The sequence below is a fragment of the Hypanus sabinus genome, chromosome 10, assembly GCF_030144855.1.
Source record: "Hypanus sabinus isolate sHypSab1 chromosome 10, sHypSab1.hap1, whole genome shotgun sequence".
NCBI classification, from domain to species: domain Eukaryota; kingdom Metazoa; phylum Chordata; class Chondrichthyes; order Myliobatiformes; family Dasyatidae; genus Hypanus; species Hypanus sabinus.
The window spans coordinates 117,370,670-117,394,953 of NC_082715.1; the positions used below are offsets into that span (position 1 = coordinate 117,370,670).

Sequence of the window (24,284 nt, forward strand, 5' to 3'; positions counted from 1 at the left end):
CTCGCTCTACATACCAACCACCCTCTGAATGAAAAGATTGCCCTCAGGTTCCTATTAAATCTCTCCCCACTCCCTCTAAGCCTTTGCCTTCTAGTTCTTCATACCCTGACTCTGGGAAAATGACCGATTCAATTTACCCTATCTCTGTCCCTCATGATTTTGTGCACCTCTGTAAGATCACCCCACAGTGTTCTACACTCCAACACATAAAGCCCTAGCCAGTTCAACACAGTACCTCGATTCCTGGCAACACGCTTGTAAATGTTTTCTTAACTCATCTTAATAACATCTTTCCTAAAGCAAGGTGACCAAAACTGAACACAATACTCCAAGTTCGATCTGTCAACATCCATACTCAGTTTCCTTGCATGAGTCTACCTGTAACTCTTTTAATGACATCTGAAAACTATGTATGGCTTGTACATTCTCATCTAAATCATCGATAAAGATAATAAACAATAATGGGCCTATCACAGACCCCAGTGCACTACTCTAGTCTCATTTAAGGTCATTAAGTTAAAATGGTTACCATTTTATCTCCAACTATGTCTTTTTTTTCATTTTTGTTCCAATGCAGCTCATAATTTGGTGTCTCCTCTGTGTCACAACTCTATCTTGAGGCTGTGGTTGGTTACATCTCATATTCCCTGGGCTACTGGCTCCATTAGGACATAGTACCAGAAGTACTGTGATCACTGATCTTGCTCTGTTTGGTTCAAGGGAGAGTACTTTTCAGCATTCAAGCAAGCCCAGCGCCGTGAGGATGACATCGCCATTGTGAACTGTGGGATGCGAGTTGCTTTCAGGGAAGGGAGCAGCGTTGTAGAAGAGTTGAGGTTGAGCTATGGAGGCATGGGGCCAACCACCGTGTCTGCAAAGAAAACGTGCCAGGAGCTTCTTGGAAAGTAAGTCTCGATCAAAGAAGGAATGGTTCTGAAAGCACAATCCAATAATATTCTTCTGAGCTGTGGTAGCACAGGAAAGAAATTTCACTGACCCGCTGAGTTCCTCCATTCCCTCTGTGTGTAGCCTGAGAAATTCCCCCACAGTGACATATTTGTGCCTCTTCTACTACCAGGCTGAGGGCCAGACACACATGACCTCAAAATGTGCCTTGGTAGGGAGGCATGAACATCGATTAATTTCTCTACCATTCTCCTCTGCTCCATTTGTTTCCCATTATCCCACCAGCTACCATCACTGTATCTCCCCTGCCCTCCCAGTCCCATCACACACCACACACACACACACACACACACACACACACACACACACACACACACACACACACACACACACACACACACACACACACACACACACACACACACACACACACACTCCTCTCACCAACTTTCCTTCTCCCCTTCCCTCCCAATCCCATCACACACACACACACACACACACATACTCCTCTCACCAACTTTCCTTCTCCCCTCCCTCCCATTGATCTATGGTCCACTATTCTATCCTTTGAGATTACATTTTCTTCAGTCCTTTCTGCTGATCACCTATCACTTCTCAGCTTCTCATTTCATTCCCAGTTGACCCCTCCTGGATCCACATATCAGCTACCAGCTCTTGCTTCACCCATCTCCTCAACCTTTTAAATGGCTATTACCCCTCTTTCTTTCAAGTCCTGATGAAGGGTCTGGACCTGAAACATTGATCGTCCATTTTCTACTGTCGATGCTGCCTGATCTGCTGAGTTCCTCCAGATCCTTTGTATAATTATTGTTCTTTACGAAGCAGTAGGAGATCATTTGGTCTATTGATTAAATGTTGGCTCTCCGGGCAACTATGTTCCCTGTGACATATTTTCTCATATGCCTATTAACAGCCCCATAATTCTCCCTGAGTCTTCTACACTCTGGGTAATTAACCTGCTGGCCCGCATAGCCTCTGGACACAAGAGGAACCCAGAACTTCTATGCAGTCACAGGAAAACATGCAAACTCCACATCGGACATGCCAGTGCTTAGAAACCAAACCGTAGATGCTGCAGTATCTTCAGAAACACCATGTAGTCTGTGGGCTATTCAGCCCTTTGAGTCAGAGCTACCTTAAACATTACCTGCACTCTACCCCCCCCCCCCCACCACTCCAATTCTGTGGTTTCTAAATATCAGTCCCTGTCTTGAATATAATTGGCAATACAACCTCCACCACTGGCTCGGATAGAAATCTTCAAGATGAAGAACTCCAGTCAACAAAGGCTGCCACCCTATTTTCAGGCTGTGACTTTTCTCTACACCTAGGCAGAGGAAACATGGATTATACAGCTATTCTGATACATCCCTTAACAATTTTATACGTTTCAACAAAATTGGCACTCAATCTTCTAAAGTGAAGTTCCACTCTGCTATAATCTCTCCACACACTGTATGACAAACCTGCCATTCCTGGAATCAAACTGGTGAACTTCCACCCCACTCATTCCAGTGCAAGTTGTTTCTATCTTGTGTCGGGAGACCAGACCTGCACACAACGTTCTACACGCAGTCTAACTGGGCCTCTATCTGAATAGGACATGATGTCTCTATTCTGATTCTTCTTGCAATAAAGGAGACGTCAGACTCTGCAGATGCTGGGATCTGGAGCAACATAAAAAGCTCAACAATTCAGGCAGCGTCTGTGGAGGGAAATGGGCAGATGATCTCTCGGGTCCAGATCATCCTTCTGGACTGGAAAGAATGAAGGGACAGTGGAGGGAAGGGTGGAGCAACAGCTGACAAGAGATAGGTGGATCTTGGTGAGAGAGTGATAGGCAGATGGGGTTCTTTGCCACTTCAACTTATCACCCCCCCAGCTTCTGACATTATCCCTGCATTCATCTCCCTATCACCACCTTCCCTTCCCCTTTTATACTGGCTACTTCCCGCTTTCTTTCCAGCCCAGGTGAAGGGCCTTCACCCAAAATGTCTCCCTCTACAGATGTTGCCTGACCTGCTGAGTTCCTCCAGGGGTTGCTGTGCTCCTCCTGCAATAAAGGCTAACATTACCAGCTGCCTGATGACCTACTTATTATCTTACGGTGATTTAATTACAAGGACTCCCAAGTGCCTCGCCAGTTAACAACTGCTCATCTTTCTGAATTTTCCTCAGCAAAGTGAAAGGTGTTCTCTTACTCCAGTAGATTATTATATTAACTTGTTTTAGATGGTGTTGTATAGTAACCCGTAAAGTAGTCAGAATTTATAGCCTCTATCTAAAGAGGGGGTAGAGTGTCCCTATGGGGCAGGTGGAAGTGTGTTGACCCCACGAGAGTGGCTGGAGGGAAATTCAATTATCCCTGGACATCACATGCCTCTGAGTAATGGACAGGAGGTACAAACACGAGCTGGGTCGACACTCATAAGAGAACTGGAGTGTGACATTGCAATGGGGGTGGTACTGAGAACCCAAAGTTCTCGGGTAAAACAACAGCAACTGGGATTCACTGGTGGTAGAGCAGCTTTAATGGTAACTTACAAAGGGGAAATTGGATAAATCCTTGGAGGCTTTTCCAAAGTTGTGGATCATGAGGTGAGGGTGTTGTAGTAATTTGATGGCAGAAACAGCATGGCTATGAAGGATGAATGGCCTCTTCTTGGGTTGCATTATTTTGTAATTGTACTGGGCAACTGGAGGTAGATATAAACTTACATCCTCAGGGGAAACACTATATTAAATATGTATCCTTCTTCCACCTAATCTTTCAATTCTGTCCCATTTAGGCAGTGGAATGAGGAGCTCCTCCAGAACGGCTGCTCGCTGCTTGCGTCTGAGCTGACGCTCTCGCCCTCCGCTCCTGGTGGGATGGTGCAATTCCGACGTACCCTGAGCCTTAGCTTCTTCTTCAAGTTCTACCTCAGCGTGCTACAGAAACTGGGACAAGACTTCAAGGGTGTACGTAGCCACGGCAGTGAGCTTATCACACAGCCAGTCTCAAAGGTCATGGCCTGACTCTTGTGCCTTGGGGATCATTGAGCACTTCCGTGAGATTGAAGCACGTGGTTTGTCTCACTGTTGAGGTTGGACAACTGGTGCAGAGATAGTGCACTGTGACTTATTGGCTTTGTCGCCAACAAATAGCTTTAGGAGGGGACGGACAGATAGGGCAAGCTGTATCTTACAGAAGAATGCTTGTTTACCCTACAGACTTCTTACAAGTTGTGTCCATAACTACATTAACCCAGCTCATCATTTAAAACAGTAGCAACATCTTCCGATAAGAACAGGGTAATTTCTCCGACTGTGAGTGCATGTGGTTTACTTGCATAAGGACAACCCCAGTCACCTACAGCAAAAGGATATTCAACCTGAAGTGTTTTGGCAATGGCTCAGTGACGTTATAAAATCAGAAAACGCAGTGAATACTGAGCATGTGCAGTTTATCATTTTCCGCTCACTGTCTGCTGACGGGATTACGAATGTGTTTCCCCGTGTGTTATGTGGCTATCAGATCATTCTTGAGATGGGGGAGAAATAATCTTTCTGAGATGTTACCAGATACAGGGGATCCCAGCTCCCATAAAAATTCTGGCATGTTTGCCCGAACTCAGTTAAAAATATGCACAAAGAAGATGATTCGGAGAGGAATTCAAAAACCAGAACAGTTGGAGACGGAAGAGATAAGAGGCAAGTTAATCTTCTGTTAAGCAGAAAGCGAGGAAGAGTTAGGTAGAACAGAGGAGAATATTGAAACTGCAGTCAGGCAGCAACAGAGGTCAGGATCACACCCTGATCTCTGGAGATGTGAGGCGACTGCACTACCTGCAGCACCAGTGTGTTGCTATTGTGGTCCTGTATCAAACCAGACCATCTGAAAAGAGTATCACTCAGAGAATTACTTACTGCACTGCTATTGTGTGGTGAAAGTTCGTACTCACTAGTTACTGACTGTTTGATTTTTTCTCTCCCCCTTCCACTACACCCTCCCTCCTCTAGGATTTTCACGTGGAATCCATCTCACCAGAATACATCAGTGCCACTGAGTTATTCCACAAGGAACCTACCTCTTCTGTGCAGCTGTTTCAGGTTAGTGGACCCCATAGTTAAACGGTCGGTCTTCCCAGAGGTAATCCTGTCCTCCTGAAGTTGTTGCACCTTCCTGAACGAGCAGAGCGCCCAAGTAATCCGTAATGAAGATTGATTGGAGTAAATCCTGCAGGTCACAGTTCCCTCTGAAAGACTGCAACGAGAAGCCATGGTGACCGCAAAACGAGTTTCCTGATTTTCTCTTGAATTGTCGACAGAAGTTGTCTCATCGCTACCTCCAAAATCAAATCTCACCCCCCCATTCCTGAGTTAATCAATTAATGTTTGTGTTTTAAACTGGTAAATTAAATTGTACATTGATAGATTGGTTTCTCACTCAAGGTACAGTGAAAAACTTTGTTTAACGTGAGCTGAATACAGGTCTATTCATTACATCAGCACATTAAAATAGTACAAGAGAAAAGCAATACAAAGTAGAATTCTGTGTTACAGTTACAGAACAGGTGCTGTGCAATCATTAATATGATGTAAATCTTGGAAAGGATGAATTATGAAGTCAAGAGTCAAACTTAGCATACAAGAAGTCCATTCAACAGTCTTAGAACAGTTGGAGTAGAATCTGAGCTTGAGGCTGGTGATATGTGCTTTCAGGCTTTTGTATTTTGGGCCCAATGGGAGATATATGGGGTGGGCGGGGCAGTGAGAAGTTTAAGAAGGGTCCTGGTTTCTGTGATGTGCCGAGCCGTGTCCACAACTCTCTGCGGTTCCTTGCAGTCCCGGGCAGAGAGTTGCCCCACCAAGCTGTGATTCAACCAGATAAGATGCTTTCTATGATGCACCCATGAAAACTGGAGAGGGTCAATGGGAACATGCCAAACTTCTTCAATCTCCTGAGGAAGGAAAAGTGTTTGTATGCTTTCTTGGCTGTGGCATCTGCGTGGTTGGACTAGCTTAGATTATATTTTATTAGTCACAAGCATACATGTCCAAATACCACTCCTGGAGCTGGAGTATGAAAAGTCATGCTAGTATAAAATATTATCTGGGATGCCATTTTTTGGATGAGATGTTATAAGGACTTCAGACATTCAACACCAATCTTTCAAAGAAGTGCAGGAGACATTCCTGTCACCCAGGCACTAGTTATTCCTCAAAGACTTTCATTAAAACTAGTTATCCTGTCAGTATTGCTCAAATGCATTAAAAAATCACTGTAGGGCTCAACTATTTTCTGCTTTGAGACTGGTCTGCTGTTTATCAGGATCATAGCTGATCTTCTACGCAAGTGCCTTTTCCCAACACTAACCCCATATCCATTGATTCCACTGACAAGAAATTGATCAATCTCTGGTCTGAATCACTTAGTGACTGAGCCCCCTCAGAACCCGGAATGGAGGATTCCGAAGATCCGCCACCCTCTGCGTGAGGAAATTTTTCAGCTCTGCAGGGTGGCCTTCAATGACCTGCCCCGAAACCAAATTAATAAATATATACTAGGAGTGTACTGAGGGTAAGACTGAAGAGATAGGTGGACAAAGCCGCAGTAGGGGACGGAATTTGGTTGATCAGTCATGGATATATCACAGACCAGGATTGAAGTGTTGATCCAAATCGCCATTTTACAAATGCTTTACATGTATTGCCATGGGAATAAAGGTCAGAGACTGCAGTGGTTCCAAAGAGCCATCCATTCTGTGCTCAGTTGTGATGATATGACCCCCCTCCTCCTTCCTGTGAAACTCCGCTGGGAGAAGAGCTGGCGTTCAAACAGGCCGCATCCTGAGATCACGGCTGGGTAAGGGTGCTGTTACCACATGATTCAGCAGAGATCAATCAATCATGGATCCTCTCTGCAAGTTAGTTAAGAAAAGACATGGGGTGTGGGGTGGTTTGATGAATAAGGGCACCAGCGTGCATTGCAACAACAGAAGGATGATCCGAGAATGACCACTAGACTATGGATATCATGTAACTTCATTTCCCCATGCTGTCTCCGTGTCCATTGACCCTTACAGACAAGGTTTGTACTGAACTCAGCTTAGGAAGAGCATCTGTTCCTCTCTGTGACGGAGAATGATAAAGGTTCACAGTTGTGTGGGTGAAGGCAGTCCCTTTCTGTCCTTGGACTGCCAAGGAATACAAGAATAGCAGCAGCAGCAGGCCACACTACCCCTCAAGTCTGCTGCGCAATTCAAATGAAGAACTACAAGGACTGGGTCTGTTTTCCCTGGGGCACAGAAGGTTAAGAAATAATGTGCATGTGCTATATGAAATGTTGAGGGCTATGGAGGGTAACCTTTTCCTCCGGTTACAGGTAGGTAAAACTGGGAGACGTGGTCTTAGAGTAAACAGGAAAAGATTTAGAGGGGTTTGGGAACTTTTCCTCACCCGGAGAGTGTTGAATGCAGAATACACTGCTGGGGAGTAGAGTTGCTAAGAACATTGTGCTAGTGTCTAGCTGAGCATTTGAATCACCTATAAGGCTAAGGATCAAATGCTGGCATTGATGCACTGGAGTGCTCAGCGTTGGGAGTAGATGTGCTGGGCTGAATATTGTTTTTCTCTATGACTAATATGATCTTGGTCTCCGTCTATGCTGCTGAGATTCAGGAAAGGTGAGTTAGACTAACAGTGTGATGGAGCTACGATCTCTGGATCTGATCGCCAGCTCTTCTCTCATTGTACTTTCACAGGGAGCCCCACCTGGCCAACTCCCATCGGATATGGTTGGCCATCCACTGCCGCATCTGTCGGGCTTCAAGCAGGCCACAGGGGAGGCCATTTACTGCGATGACCTGCCAGTTTTTGAGAATGAGCTATACCTGGCTCTAGTGACCAGCACGGAAGCTCACGCCCAGATCAGGTAAGTCCTCGTTCCACTCCTGTGACCCAGGGGATAATCAACAGGCCACAGAGTATGTATGTTACATGTATATTACACATTGCAAGATTCAGTTAGTGTGGGGCTTCATAGTACTGTGGTTATGCACTGGAATTAGCAATCCAGAAAAAAATTATCATGCTGCTTTGAACATAAAGACTAAAGAAACAGGAGCAGGAGTAGGCCATTCAGCCCTTCCTGTCTGCTCCACCATTCAGTAAGACCATGACTTACTGGTCTTACTGCTCACTTCTGCACTAATCCTTGCACTGATTCCTCAGTCCCCTAAAATCTCCCCTCTGCACCTGGGATGAGAATTTTAATCTCGTCTCTGTTCTGAGTTGCCAACATCTTATCAGAATCAGGTTCTAAATTACTGGTATTTTTTGTAAACTGAGATGTTGCCTGCTGGTTCTGGACATCTCAGCCAGGGAACATAAACTCTGAGACTCTTTTGTCAAGCTCTGTAAGAATTTTGTACATTTACACTGAGAATACTTCTCAGAGAACATAGAACAGTACAGCATAGGAACAGGCCCTTCGGCCCACAATTTCTGTACCTACCTTAATGCCAAGTTAAACTAATTCAATCTGCCTGCACATTGTCCAAATCCCTCCATTCACTTGTCTGTTTAAATGCTCTGAAATGTTATTATTATCTCTGCTGTCAGTGCTGCCTCTGGCAGTGCATCCCAGTGCATTTTAAAAAAATGGACTTCATAAACTTCTTTTAAGATTTTCCCCTTTCACCTTAAACCTATGTCCTCCAGTAGTTGACATATTCACCCTGGAATGAAGACAAAGATTCTATACTATCTATGCTTCTTATCAATTATTATCCCATCCCTCAGTCTCTAACACTCCAGAAAAAATATTTCCAATATCTCCTTGTAGCTAACACACTCCAATCCAGGCAACAATGGCTCCCAGACCTTTTCAAAAGCTTCCATATCTTTAATGCATCCAGAGCAACACCCCAGGACTCCAAACAAAGCCAAACTTTGTCTGGATTAAACTCTAATCTGACATTTTTCATCCAGATTTCCAACTGAGCTATATCTTGTTGTATCCTTTGACAACCTACCTCACAATCCACATCTCCACAAATGCTCATGCCATCTGTAAACTAACTGAACAGCCACTTACATTTTCATCCAAGTCACTACTATATTGAAAGGCAACACGAGTGAATCTGCAGATGCTGGAAATAAATAAAAACACAAAATGCTGGCAGAACTCAGCAGGCCAGACAGCATCTATGGGAGGAGGTAGTGACGACGTTTCGGGCCGAAACCCTTCATCAGGAGTGAGGTTACATGGGATGGTCGAGGGGGGATAAGAAGTGGGTAGGGGGATAAAGTAGAGAACTAGGAAGTGATAGGCTGGAGGGAAATGGGCTAGGGGGAAGGTGGAGAATTATGGGAAATAAAAGAGAAAGAAAGGTAGGGCTGGGGGGGGGGGAGATTATAGTGAGGGGGGAAAAGAGAGAGAAAGAGAACCAGATTAAAATAATAGATAAGGATGGGGGTGGGGGGGGGCAAGGGTATCAATGGAGGTCTGTGAGTTAGCCTCCTACCTGCCGGCATGAACATTCAACTCACAGTCCTCCATTGATACCCCTGCCCCCCGCTCACCCCCATCCCTATCTATTATTTTAGTCTGGTTCTCTTTCTCTCTCTTTTCCCCCCTCACTATAATCTCCTCCCCCCCCCCCCCATTCCTACCTTTCTTTCTCTTTTATTTCCCATAATTCTCCACCTTCCCCCTAGCCCATTTCACTCCAGCCTATCACTGCCCAGCTCTCTACTTTATCCCTCCCCCCACTTCTTATCCCCCCTCGACCATCCCATGTAAACTCACTCCTGATGAAGGGTTTTGGCCCGAAAAGTCGTCACTACCTCCTCCCATAGATGCTGTCTGGCCTGCTGAGTTCTGCCAGCATTTTGTGTTTTTTTTCCCACTACTATATTGGTTCTTTAGGGTTGTTATAGCAAGTGTTGGTAGTGAGGATAAGCTCCCACTACCTATTAAATGGTCCCGATGTTGTGCGTCTCAAATACACTCTAAAAACGAAGTCTAGCTCTTGGCTTCACGTGCAGCTTAGTGACTAAGTCTGGTGGAACAGTTTCTACTGACAGGAGAAGGGGCAAAGGCGGGTTACTGGCATCTTAAAACCAGTTGTTTCAGGCAGATGGGGCTTGTCAGCCGTGATTGGCAGATCATCTAGGAGAAGGAAAACTTTGATCTCGTACCTTCACGGCCTTGCGGCTATACCCGCTCATGGGAAAGGCTTTGGAAGTAAACCCCAGGGGAAAATTTGCAGCTGGAGTCCCTAAGGCAGTCTTACAATGAGCTCAATGCTGACTGGCAGTTCCTGTGATGCTGCCAGTGCTGAACTGTATCAGTCTCTGCTTTCCTTTGGATTCATCAGCTGCGTGGGGTGGGGGGGGGGGGCACTGCAACATGGGAAACATCTTACTCTCCATACGGTATTGCCCTGGCTTGCGTATCACATAGACAGCTGAAACACAGCATCCATGGTTGACCCCAACCAATGGAGATTATACAATATATACCTTTTATTAAAACTACAAAGAAGGTGCCATTGTTCACAGCTCTGCTGTTCTCTGTGACTACCTATGATCTTCCTTGACCAAGCCAATTCTTTGGATCCAATTTACCAACTCACCTTGGATCCCATGTGGCTTAATATTCTCAACTAGTCTTCCATGAGGGACCTTTTCACATGTTTTATTGCCAATTACTCTCACCCTTAGTTTACCTTGTTCAAAGTCAATGTAATGCATAATGAATTGGTCTGTATGGTTAATATGCAAGACAAGCTTTTCACAGTACTGTACCTCAGTACATGTGACAATAATACCAATTTCAATTCTATTGCTAGTTCATCAGTCATTTTTGTCATGTCTTCAAGAAACTCAATCAAATTTGTGAGACAGGACCGCTCCTGAACTGACCACCCCTACCAACCATACTTTTTCGAAATGTGAGAAAATCCCATCCTTAAGAATCTTCTCTAATAATTTCCCTATCGATCATGTAAGGTTTAGCATCCTATAACTTCTGGTTTGCCCCTGTTGCCCTTCTGAATCAATGGATCAACATTGGCTATTCTCTGTAGCCCTAGGGATTTGTCCACTTAATTTTCAAGACATCCAACATGCCCTCCTTGATAATATTGACATGACCTAGAATAACAAGAAACCCCTTTCTGATCTCACTCTTATCTCCTACTCCTCAGCAAAAACTGGTGAATTACTCATTAAAGATCTCACTCACTTCCTTTGGCTCCATAAATTCCCTCCTTTGTTTTTGAGTAGACCCATCCTTTCCCTAGCTACCCTCTTGTTCCTAATATTTGTACATTATACCTTGGGATCCTGTGTTATTCTACTTGACAGGGACTTTTCCTGAGCCCTTTTAACCCTCCTAATTTCTTGCTCTTGGTTTGTTCCTGCTACCTTTATATTTCACAGGAACCTTGACTAATTTCAGTCACGTAACTTTTTTTCTTCTTGACTAAACTTAAAATATCTCTGGTCATCCATCTTTTCTGAAGCTTGCCGTTTTTATTATCCATCCTCACAGGAACATGCTGGTCCTGAACTCTTAGGCAACTCGCATCTAAAGGTCTCCCACATATCGGAAGTGGATTTACTTTCAAACAACCTCTCCCAGCTCTCCCTGGTTCCTGTCTAATATGCTGTAATTGGCCTTCTCTCAATTTAGCCCTTTCATGTCTTCTAACCTCCAGAGAATATAGGTTTAATCTATTTGATCCTCATATAATAATCTCACCTTTCCTCAACCACCCTCAAACCCCAGCCGCATCTCAAAGATCAATCCGATGAACCTTCATGGCATTCCCCCTATCATAGGCTTATCTTCCCTCATGTTAGGATATCAGACATGAACACAGTTTTCCAGATTTTGTCTCAACTATAGTTTTATTCAATTGGAGCAAGACATCTCTTTGCTGATGCTCAAAACATCTAGCAATAAAGGTCAAAGTTTGCCTTCTCATTTACTTCATGTTAACTTGAAGTAATTCATGTGCAAATATCCAGAGACTCTCTGATCTCCAACGTCTTTCAATCCCACGTTTAAAAAAAAATTCTACAGCATATCTACTATCGAAGTTGATGAACTCACATTTTCCACATAATGTTTCACTTGTCACATCCTTGCTCTTACACTTAGCCCAATCTGCCCTGATACACCTCTGCCGTCTCTTGACACCCTACAGCAAATCTGGATATATTATAACTGACCCCAACTTACTGCCCTCTACTGTGCCTATTGTCTTGTTTATTATTTATTGTAATGCCTGCACTGTTTTGTGCACTTTATGCTGTCCTGGGTAGGTCTGGAGTCTAGTGTAGTTTTTTTTGTCTGTGTTGTTTTTACGTAGGTCAGTGTAGTTTTTGTACTGTTTTCAAGTAACACCATGGCCCTGAAAAACGTTGCCTCATTTTTACTGTGTACTGTACCCTTCATCCAAATTACTGGCATAGATTGAGAATAGCTGGAGCCTTAGCACTGATCGTTGCAACATTCACCATCACAGATGCTCAGCCTATTTGATCTCTTTCTCTGACTATTGATGAATGCTCAAACTATTCCAATGTTTTGCTCTGATACCGAGGATTCTAGTTCCGGTTAGCACCATCTTGGGTGCATCTTATCAAAGACAGTGAGAAAACTTGAATCAACTTTAAAGAATACTGCTGTCTGTAAATGTGTCCATAAAATCGCAATACTCAGTTTCACCCAGTGCTATTACTAACAGTTAAAACCTCAGTGATGGTGAAGGGGCTAAGTTCATACATTATACATTATAGCGGCCTTTATATATTGCATAACAAGACCCCGAGTTTCTATTTATCTTTTCACTAATGTGGCATGGGCATCAGTGGCTTGGCCAGCATTTGTTCCCTTCCCAAGATGCCCCTGGACTAGCTATATTCAGCTCACTTTAAGTAGTTGAGTGTTAGTAGGTTGGTGGTGGAGTCACAAGTAGGTCACACTAGGTAAGGATGGCAAATTCCCTTCCCTGGAGAACAGTAACAGCTTTTGTGTTTTGTGAAAGCATCCTGTAACATTACACTTGCACACTGTTGGGATTGTGGAGAAGCAACGCGTATATATTACATATTTTCATCCTGCATGTTTTCTGTTCTGTCTGCTTGAAATGAAACTTGGGCATGAATCAGTCTGCTTTTCCATCTTTCTTTACAGTTCAATTGACAGCAGCCAGGCCCTGAAGGTTCCTGGAGTCACCTGTTTCCTCACGGCCGAAGACGTCCCAGGAAGCAATGTGACTGGACACATAGCTATGGATGAGACTGTGTTCGCAGACGGTGAAGTTAGTGACCATCAGTGCCGACAACAGTTTTCCTTCATATATCACAGAGTAACCCTTAAACTTCATGCCTGGCTGTGACTTATGCACAGAGGGTTGTCCAACTCCCACCCCATCCCATTCCACACCCGGTCTTCATCTTCATGAAACTGTAGAATGGAAATACCCAACTTCCGCTGTGGGGGGGAAGGTCTCCAGGATGTGTGGACGGTAGTGACACAGGATTCTATGTCACTTCCTCTTTGGGCAGCTACGGAGATCCTAGCGTGACCCAATCTTTTAGAGTACAAGCTCTCTGCTGGAAGTTCTTAGTGGGTCAAGCAGTATTTGAGGGAGAGAGGTAATTGATGAAGTTTTGGGTCAAAACCCTGGTGCTGATTTCAGATTTTGACCCACAATTTTGAAAATTCCTTTCTGCTCACCGAGTTCCTCCAGCATGTTGTTCCAGGTTCCAGCATCAGCAGTCTCTTGTGCCTTCGGTCAGATGGAAATACTGTCTCTGTACTTGTCACGTGCTCCATCTGGGCCGGTCTGATTTCACCACTGAGCTTGACAATCATGGCAACACTTTTCTACAGCTAATGGAAGTTCAGAGGCTTGAAACACTAACTCTGTTTCTTTTCCCTCAAGTGCTTTTTAAAGTGCTGAGCATTTCTCAGCACTGAGACACACGAGACTGTAGATGCTAGAAACTGGAGCAACCCACAGCCTGCTGAAAAGACTCACTGGATTGAATAGCATCTGTGGGACAGAAAGGAATTGTTGATGTTTTGGTTAGAAGCACTGCATCAGGACTCAGAATGGAGAGGGGAGATGTTCAGTGTAAAGAAGTGATACACTTTATAGTGGACATCTGGCTCCATTAAAAAGCTATTATCTGTATGGCTGTGGGAGAAAAGGACAATAGCTGTGTAAGGCAGCCAGAACATTCATAGAAATCCCATCACCGAGGCAGGAATCTCCCTGGAATTATGGGCTTTCCAGCAGTTCCTGCTCATACCTCAGGTTTCACATCATGAGCTCATTAATGGAAGGAAATGGACACTACCTTTCCCCACAGGCAGAAAGTGATTTTGAAGTTGACTCAGTCTTTAACAGTTCAGTGAGCTTGGGGCTGGGGCTGGAATTAATTTTAATTTTGATGTTTTATTTGGCAATACAGCATGGAGTAGGCCCTTTGACCCCTGACAAACCCTGATTTACCCCTAACCTAATCACTGGACTACTTACAATGACCGAGTAACTTGCCCAGTACGTCTTTGTACTGTGAGAAAAAACCGGGTCTCCCAGGGAAAACTCACACATTCCATGGGGAGGATGTACAGGCTCCTTACAGAACAGCGGCAGAATTAAGCTCGGAACCCCGGAACGCCCCGGGCTGTAATAGCATTCCGCTAACCACTGCGCTATCGTGGCACCCAGGTTCTCTGGGTGGGCACTGCTTTACGAGTTGATGCAGGATAGCTGGTTGTTCCTCGTGTGTGAGTGCTTCATGCTCTCGGTGTTGCTTCTGTGCACTCTGTAGGTCACTTGTGTCGGACACGTCATCGGGGCAGTTGTTGCTGACACAGAGGCTCATGCCCAGATGGCTGCAAAGGCAGTGAAGGTCACATACAAAAAGCTAAAGCCTATCATCACTATTCAGGTAACTACCTTATGTATGTTATAATATTGTGATTTCACCCACATATATAACAGGCAGGATGACTGACATTTACTCCTGAGGCCACTGTTCAACATTGAGAAGATAAGCATGCAAAGATAAAAGCCAATCAAACCAAAACTTTACAAGTTGTGGTGATTGAAGCAAGTTATTTTTCTCTGGTTGACCGGAGTTTTGAAGTGCCCATTGGCCTTCAGTGTCCTTGCTCCTCATCCATCCACATTTCATTGTGACCTTGCACCCATAGTCTCTCCCTCGATTAGACACATTCTCTTGTTTTCCAGAACTAACGTCCATGACCATTGACTTCCTCCTCTCTCTGTCGTTGCTGTGTCTGCGGCGTCAGGTCAGAGAGTCATATAGGACAGAGATCCACTAGTGCATGCTGACCAGGATGCCCATCTGAGATAGTCCCATTTACCAAGTTCAAAGTAAATGTATTATCATGATATAAATACCTTGCAATACACTGCCTTCAGATTCATTTTCTTTCAGGCATTTACAAGAAGAAAGCAATACAGTAGAATTTTATGAAAAGCGATACATAGACAGACACCAATGTCCAAAAGGAGACAAACCATGTAAACAAAAATAATACTGCGAGCATGAGTTGTAAGGAGTCCGAGAAGGTTAGTCTATAGGTCATCAAATCAGTCCAGAGTAATAGTGATTGATACAACACACACAAAATGCTGGTGGAACACAGCAGGCCAGGCAGCATCATGCATTTGGCTCATATCCCTCTAAATCTTCCTTGTCCATGTACCTGTCCTAGTACCTTTCAAAAGTTGTTATTCTACCTGCCCCAAACACTTCCTCGGGCAGCTCATTCCATTACTGACCACCCTCTGGGTGAAAACAATGCCCATCAGATTTCTATTAAATCTCTCCCCTCAGGCCTTGATTCCCCAACACTGAGATAAGACTAGCTATTAACCCTATCTGTGCCCTCATGATTTTATAAACCTATGTATGATAACATCCCCTCCTGCTGTTCAGCTATGCTCCAATGAACAGTGTTAGGCTGCTCAACCTTTCTCCATAACTCCAGATCCTCGAATTCCAGGGCCATTCTCATAAATCTCTTCTGCATTCTTTCTAGCTTAATGTCATCTTTCTTCTAGCAGGGTGATTAAAACTGAACACAGTAACACCAAAGTTAAGAGATCTTGTTTAGCAAACTCATGCTAATCCACATGGTGAGGTTTTATAAATCATGTCTATTGACTCAAGGGGTGGAATCAAACTCCAGTGATAAAATGGTCTTCAGCAGATAAACCCATGGGATTGTCTCTCTCGCTCCAGTCGGAGATTGCAAGTTCAAGTCCCGCTCTAGGGACATGAGGACCCAATTGGCCATTATCCCTCTGTAAATACCATTGTCTGTCCATGATTGTTACCTGTTGTCCCTCCATTGACATGGTTATCCAATGTTCCTCCTTATAAACGTCTACCTATTGTCCATTCATAGACAAACCTGCCCATTGCACCTACAAAGACACAATTGCCCACTATACTTCCTCTACAGCAATACCTCCTAGGTCAATTTGATGGAAATCTCTTCAGGGAACTGGGAACATCTATCGATGAGATCAGATAAGTAGATTTTAAGTAGATAAGTAGCATTTCACATGACACAACTGTGTAAAGCAAATAATTTATTGTTAAAATTAAATAGAATTTTTTTTTGTGAAAAGGTATTTGCTATGTTGGGAGGCTCTAGTAAGGTAAGATGGGAAATTACTAGCATTGAACAATTTGGTCAAATGGCCCAGCTCTGCAGAAAGGATAGGTAAGTCTTGGCCTCACAATCTAGCTCCTTATGGTCTTGCACCTTGTGTCTGCCTGTACAGCAGTTTCTCTGCAATTTGATTGTTATATTCTGCATTGTGTTACTTTTTTCTCCTGTGTACTACCTCATTGCACTGATATGATGAAACGATGTGTACGCATGGTGTGCAAAACAAAGGTCTTCATTGTAACTCAGTGCATGAGGCAATAATCAACCGATTACCACCTATCAATTATTGTTCATGAGTCTACCTAAGACAGGCACATGCATAGTCTTATAATGTTTAGAAAGAAAGACCTGGGGAATATTTCTATAATCAATACTTCACAGTGTTAACCCATTGCTATACATCCTGTACTCCTCTGAGTAGGCTTGTTTCATGACTTTTTCTATGACTCTGTTGTTTCTAAGCCATGACCAGAGATCTCTTCCCAAACAGGAAGCCATCAGCCACCAATCTTTCCACATGCCACCATTCAGACTTGAGAATGGAGACATCGAACAAGGATTTAGACAAGCTGATGACATCATTGAAGGTGTGTTGCTAGTTTTAGATGTGGGCTGAATTCATGAGAAAACTATTTGTCAAATCTTTAGTGTTTTGAGAGTAAGAGATTGGTCAGGGGTTTAAAAGCAGAAAAAAATGGTAGTGCAATTGAATGAAGGTTGAAGTATTGTTTAGAGATTCAGGAGGTTAATAGAGTTATAGAGCTATACAGAATAAAAACAGGCCATTCAGCACAAGTCACCCATGATGTACAAGATGCCTATCCTAGTCAGTACAACTTTCCTGTGTTTGGCCCATATCATTCTCAACCTTTCCTACTCATTACCTGTCCGAATGTCTTAAATAGTTTAATTGTATCTGCCTCTACCACTTTCTTTGACGACTTGTTCCACATACCCACCACCCTCTGTGTGAAAGCTGCAAACTTGGCAGAGGATGGAAACCTACCTCCATCACAAGTCATTAAAGCAGGACAAGTCTTGACTCATTTGCTGTACCTGAGGCCCTATCTGATTTTGTCTGAGGAGTCTTCATTGCATAAGTTCCTATGCAAGGCTACCACAGTCTCAGCATTACTGCAACTATTGTTTCTGTTCATAGAATAATGGATACCTGGGAGCAATTACAGACTGACATCTATTCAATGGGTTCAGAATCAGAATCAGGTTTAATATCACTGGCAAATGTCATGAAATGCCTTGTCTTTGCAATGGCAGTACAATCCAATACATACTTAAAAATGTGAATTACAGCAAATATATATATATACACAGTATATTAAATAGTTCATTAAGTAGTGCAAAAATAGAAATGATGAAGTAGTGAGGTAGTGTTCGTGGATTCAACATCCGTTCAGAAATAGGATGGCAGAGGAGAAAAAGCTGTTCCTGAATCGCTGAGTTTGTGCCTTCAGGCTGCTGTACCTCCTCCCTGATGGTGGCAATGAGAACAAGGCATGATCTGGGTGATGGGGGTCCTTAATGATGGATGCTGCCTTTTCGAGGCATCGCTCCGTGAAGTTGCCCTGGGTGCTGCTGAGGCTAGTTCCCATGACGGAGCTGACTGAGTTTACGACTCTGCAGCTTATTTCAATCCTGTGAGGTGCCCCCACGTACCAGATGGTGATGCAGCCAGCTCGAATGTTCCCCACGGTAAATCTGTTAGGGTGTTTATATAGAATAATGAATGTTTAGAAGTGATTACAGACTGGGATCTAATCGATGTGGTCAGATTACCTATATGTTAGGCTATCTACATGTGTTTATTATCTCCCAGGCCCTACAAATAAGCAGATTGTGTTGTATTGTGTGCAGTTTTGGTCACCTACCTATGGGAAAGATGTAAATAAGATTGAAAGAGCGGAGAGAAAATTTACAAGGTTGTTTCTGGGTCTGGAGGACCTGATTTATAAGGAAAGGTTGAATAGGTTAGGACTTTATTCCTTGAATGTCGAAGATTGAGAGGAGATTTGATCGAATAGAGGTATACAAAATTATGAGGGGTATCGATAGGGTAAATGCAAGCAGGCTTTTTCCCCTGAGGTTGGGTGGGATTACAGTCAGAGGTCATAGTTAAGGTGAAAGATGAAAAGTTTAAGGGGAACATGAGTGTAAATTTCTTTCAGATGGTAGTGAAAGTGTGGAAAGAGCTACCAGCACAAGTAATGCAATGTGAGCTCGCTTTCAACATTTAAGGGAAGTTTAGATCAGGGCATGGATAGGAAGAGATATGGAAGGTTATGGTCCTGATGCAGGTTGATGGGAGTAGGCAGTTTAAATAGTTTCAGTATGATTTTATGATTCTATGACTGTGCTGCTAGTTCCTTGCCTTTGTCTACTGTGCAGATGTATTTGCAAGGTTACTCTCTGTCAGAGGCATGCCTCCCTCGAGTGGCAGCGTCAAATTTACATCACAGTTTTTCCACAGGGGAGATGTACATTGGAGGCCAGGAGCATTTCTACCTGGAGACACACTGCACAGTGGCTGTGCCCAGAGGTGAAGACGGGGAAATGGAACTCTTTTCATCAACACAGAGCCCTTCACAAACACAGGCAGGTGCTTCTGACCAATTACCGTATCGATGCAGTCGGCCCCAGCCGACAATCTACTTCAGTACCGTTGCAGACACTGGGTCACGGTGATGAGTGACCCCGCAGTTCAGTTCCTGGTCTGTGCTGATAGATTGCAGGCGTCAGTGATGCCTCACCATTCCAGAGACATTGGGTCCATCCTGACCACCACCACTGTCTTTGTTCCCCCGTTAACCAGCTAAATGGATCACTGAATGCTCAGGTCTCTTGCCACATCTCAAGATGTGTGGGTTAGTGAGTGAGTTCCACAAGGAGCACAAGAACAGAGTGATCCAGGGAGCAGGGTTCATATGCACAGTGTGTTGAAAGACTAGTAGAGACTTTATGAATCTTTTTAAAACACTGGAAAATAATGTCCAGTTCTGGGAGCCACCCTTTTGGGAAGGATATTGAGGCCTTAGAGGGGGAGCAGCAGGTTTCAACTGAATTGATTCTGAGGATGAGGAACTTTGCTCACGTCAGGTGTTCCCAACCTGAGATCTGTGAACCGCTTCGTTAGTTGTAGGGGTCCATGGCATAACAAAGGTTGGGAGCCCCTGGTTTATGTGGTGATGCACCATCAATAACTCACACTGAGATGTAAGGCGAGATATCGGCTTTTTTTGACTGGAAGAAGGAACCAGGAGTGAGTGTCTATCATACAATGTCCTGGAGACTGAGGCCGAGCGTCAGGCCTCAGATCTCCTTTATACAGGGGCCTGTGGGAGGAGCCACAGGAGCAGTCAGCAGGGGGCGTGTCCAGACAGGCATATAATTCACCACATGTGGATAGAGTAGAGAAGCTGGGATACTGTGTTTCGAGCAGAGGAGGGTTTATAAAGATCCAGTGTTTAAAATCAGGAAGACTATTTACAGAGAAACCATTGTTAATTATGGGAAATGTGATGTAAGTGGAGATTAGTTAATGTAGAAGTAGATCATGTTTTGCTTTATGACAAAGAAGGTGGTAATTTCAGCCAATTGAGTCTCTGCTGGCTCAGAGAGAAATTCTTTTCCTCACTAACTTTCCCTGAAACTGACTGGTGTTCATAGAGTTGTAGAGATCAGATACAGGTTCTTCAGCCCACCACGTTGATGCTGACCATTGCATACGTCTATATTAATCTCATTTATCCACATTGGGTCTACAGCTTTCTTTGCCTTGGCAACTGAAGTGTTTGTCCAGATGTTTCTTAAGTGTTCAATTCACATTCCCAAGTTCTTATGTCAAAGACAAAAGACAAATAAGACAACTGCGCTGCTCCGAAGAGCGCGATACGAGGTCATTCTTACCGTCGGCCATTAGGCTTTATAATGAGTCAACCTATAACCGGGGAAGTGATGACCCCTCCTGTTAGACTGTTTGTGGTAACTTATCTTTTATTCTTTCTACTTTTTTTCTAATATTTATATCTATACACTTATAATGCTACTGAGAATCTGTAATTTCCTTTGGGATCAATAAAGTACCCATCCATCCATGGGACAACTTCCAGAGGCCTTTTAATCCACTAGCTGCATGTCTTTAGGATGTGGGAAGAAACTGCAGCACTTGGAGGAAATGTAGGTGTCACACAGAAAACATGAAAACTCAACACAGACAGCACTGGCTGTCTGGAGCAGTGATTCTCCCGGCTGTCCCACTGTGGCACTGACTGCACAGTGGGAGATCTTCCAGATGGATTCAATTTATCAGAATTGGGGGTGGGGTGCATATACCTCATGGTGTTAATTCTGTTTGCCTCTTGCTGTTTTCCTGCAGTTCCTTGTTGCAAAAGCCCTCGGTGTCCCTGCCAATAGGATTTGCTGTCGGGTGAAGCGGCTCGGAGGGGGCTTTGGGGGGAAGGAGTCACGCAGCACGTTACTGTCGAACGTGGTGGCGGTTGCTGCTTTCAAGTACGTGTTAGCACGCAAGTGATACAGCTTCATAAAGGCATATGGCAAGGGAAGTGGCCATTCAGCCCACTGAGTCCATGCTGATATTCAAGGACTCGATTATACTAATCTGACATTCTATCAGCACCCTGCACGTACTAACTCTCTTTCTCCCCACCCTCCCTGCCTTCCCCATCTACACACTAGGGGCAGTTTACACCTGCCAAATAATTTACCAACCCATGGGTCTTTGGGATGTGGGAGGAAAATGTAGCACATGGTGGGGGGTGTGTGGAATTCATGCATTCACAGGGAGAATATGCAACTTCTACACTAACGGACTGGAGCTGAGAATCAAACATGGGTCTCTGGGTCTGTGAGGCAGAAGCTCTACAAGGTGTACCCCTGTGCTGATCAGTATCAATGACCATGCTCTGGTGATCCCCAGTACAATGGATGAATAAATATGGATTTGGGCATGGAACGGATACATGAACATTAAGTGGGAAGTGGCTCATGTGGTTCATAAATAGTGGGAGAAACGTTTGGGTTGCATGTTCTGCCTCTCTACTCTATGTTCTGGGGAACAGTGTTGAAAGGGAAGTCAAAGAACTTGATGAACACCAAGTGTTTGGCCCTGCCAAATCTGCTCGGCTCCTGACTAATTGTTTTTTGGGAAGTTTGACCATTCACAGTGAGAATGGGAAAGGTTTCATGGCCTCGCTTTCGTCCTGCTTCATCTCCTCTCATCTTCCCTCTTGTCCGACAGGACAAAGCGCCCCGTTCGATGTGCACTTAGTCGTGATGTAGACATGTTGGTGAGTGGGGGAAGAAATCCTTTTCTGGGACGCTATAAGGTAAGGCTTGAGCAGTTCAAGAGAATTGTCGTTGCAGTTGTTCACTTGCTATTCATGGAATGTTTCCCTGTATTTTCCTTTCAGGTTGGGTACCAGAAAAGTGGGAAAATCATGGCTGTGGATCTCGCACTCTACTGCAATGCAGGAAATACCCTGGATCTTTCATCTGCTGTATGTTAGACTAAGATACACAAACTTTCAGTGAAGTAGAGCTTTATTTTTAACTGACCTAGAACCCATTCCACTCAGGACAAAAATAAAAGCACTTAATAGAAAAAAAATACTCAGCTCGTTGAGCAGCACCTGTGGAGAAAAAAAAATCAAAGTAATTTATTTGCAGCAGCATCACAAGCACATAACATTAGAAACACAAGAAAACTGAAGAGACTTAAAAGGCAAAAGGTGAAAAGGGGGGACTTTATAGAAAGACTACAGATTTTGTTTATGAAATATTATGGTGTTGTGGATAGTGAGAAGGATAGTTTTAGGTTACAGAATTCTATTGATTTGCTGGTAACTTGAGCAAAGCAATGCTGATGACATTTAAACCATGAGGCCATAGACATAGGAGCAGAATTAGACCATTTGACTCTTCGAGTCTGCTCCGCCAACCATCATGGCAGGTATAATATCCTTCTCAAGAACCTATCAACCTCTCTTTAAATATACCCAATGACTTGGCCTATATAGGCACTGTAGCGATGAGTTCCACAGATTCACCACCATCTGCCTAAGAACAACTTCCTCCTTATTTATGTTCCTAAGGAACATCCCTCTGTTCTGAGCATGTGCCATCAGGATCTAGACTCTTCCACTGTAGGAAACATCTTCTCCAAGGCCGGTTTACCTAAGTCTTTTAAAAATCAATAGGTTTCAATGAGATGCACCCTTATTCTTCTAAATTCCAGTGAGTACAGGCCCAGCGCCATCAAACTCTTCTCATTTGTTAACCCTTTCATTTCTGGGATCATTCCTGTGACCTCCTCTGGATTTTCTCCAAAGCCAGCACAGCCTTTCTTAGATAAGGAGCCCAAAACCGCTCATAATACTTAAAGTGTAGTCTGACCAATATCTTATAAAGCCTCAGTATTACATCCTTGCTTTTATATTTTAGACCTGTTAAAACTGCTTTTGCCTTCCTTACCACTTCTCAGCCTGCAAGTTAACCTTTGGGGAATCCTGCATGAGGTCTCTCAAGTCTCTTTGCACCTCTGATTTCTGAATTTGCTCCCCATTTAGAATATAGCCTATGGCTTTATTCCTTCTACCAAAGTGCATTCCATCTGCCACTTCTTTGCCCATTTTCCTAATGTGTCCAAGTCCTCCTGCAGACTCACTGCTTCCTCAACATTATCTGCCCCTCTATCAATCTTTGTACCATCGCAAACATAGCCACAAAGCCATCACAGCTGTCAACCATATCATTGACATATAATGTAAAAAGAACAGCACTAGCCAATCAGGAATGGTCCTCTTTATTCTCATTCTTTTCCTCCTACCAGTCAGCCAAACTTCAATCCATTCTGGTATCTTTCCTGTAATAGTTTATTATAAATAAATACCATATTATGAAAGCTAAATAAATACTTTTTTAACATCCTTATGTGCAGCTCTTTGTCAAAGGCCTTTCATGTAAACAACATACCCCTTTGTATATTCTGCTTGTTTATTTTCCCAAATAACTCCAAATGGTTTTCAGCCAAGATTTCCCCTTAAGGAAATCTTGCTGACTTTGGCCTATTTTGTTACATGCTTCCAAATACCCCAAACCTCATGCTTTTTTAATGTCAATAAGTGTGAGGTGAAACAATTTGGGATGGCTAGTAAGGGTAGGGCATATGCAATGAGTGGTGAGGATCTAGGAAGTAGAGAGGAGCAGTCAGACCTGTGGATGATCTCCAAATGTGACTGCACAAGAAGATAAGGTGGTAAAGCAGGCATACAGGCTGCTAGCTTTCATTAACAGGGATATAGAATGCAAGAACTTGGAAGGTGTATCATAACTTGATATAACTTTGGTAGGACAACAACTGAAGGTTTGTGTGTAGTTCTAGTCATTGGAGAGGGGGTAGGAGATATTAATGAGGATATTGCCTTGGATAGAAAGTGTCAGCTATGATGACAGACTGCATAGGCTATGTATGTTTTCCTTGAATGGAGGAGCTGAGTGGAACTCGATGGAGCAGTGTGGATGGTCGGAATCTTCTCCCCATAACAAAGATATACAAAAGCAGAAGGGGTAAGAGTGGATTTGAGAAAATAAAAATCAACCAGAT

General features: G+C 43.7%; 1 protein-coding gene across 11 annotated transcripts in view; it reads left to right on the forward strand.

Moving 5' to 3' along the window:
• The window catches only part of xdh (xanthine dehydrogenase), a 100,037-nt gene that overhangs the window by 43,009 nt on the left and 32,744 nt on the right, over window positions 1-24,284 (forward strand). For all 11 annotated transcript variants that reach the window (XR_009514458.1, XR_009514457.1, XR_009514459.1 and 8 more), the window contains 11 exons: window positions 721-905; window positions 3,717-3,888; window positions 4,930-5,019; window positions 7,674-7,843; window positions 13,121-13,247; window positions 14,770-14,889; window positions 17,139-17,235; window positions 19,134-19,258; window positions 21,039-21,172; window positions 21,921-22,008; window positions 22,093-22,179. Coding sequence is in view for 8 of the 11 variants with exons in the window: in XM_059982751.1 (XP_059838734.1) it covers window positions 721-905; window positions 3,717-3,888; window positions 4,930-5,019; window positions 7,674-7,843; window positions 13,121-13,247; window positions 14,770-14,889; window positions 17,139-17,235; window positions 19,134-19,258; window positions 21,039-21,172; window positions 21,921-22,008; window positions 22,093-22,179 (1,395 nt within the window). In the remaining 3 variants the exon portion in view is untranslated. The remainder of the gene's footprint in view (window positions 1-720; window positions 906-3,716; window positions 3,889-4,929; window positions 5,020-7,673; window positions 7,844-13,120; window positions 13,248-14,769; window positions 14,890-17,138; window positions 17,236-19,133; window positions 19,259-21,038; window positions 21,173-21,920; window positions 22,009-22,092; window positions 22,180-24,284) is intronic.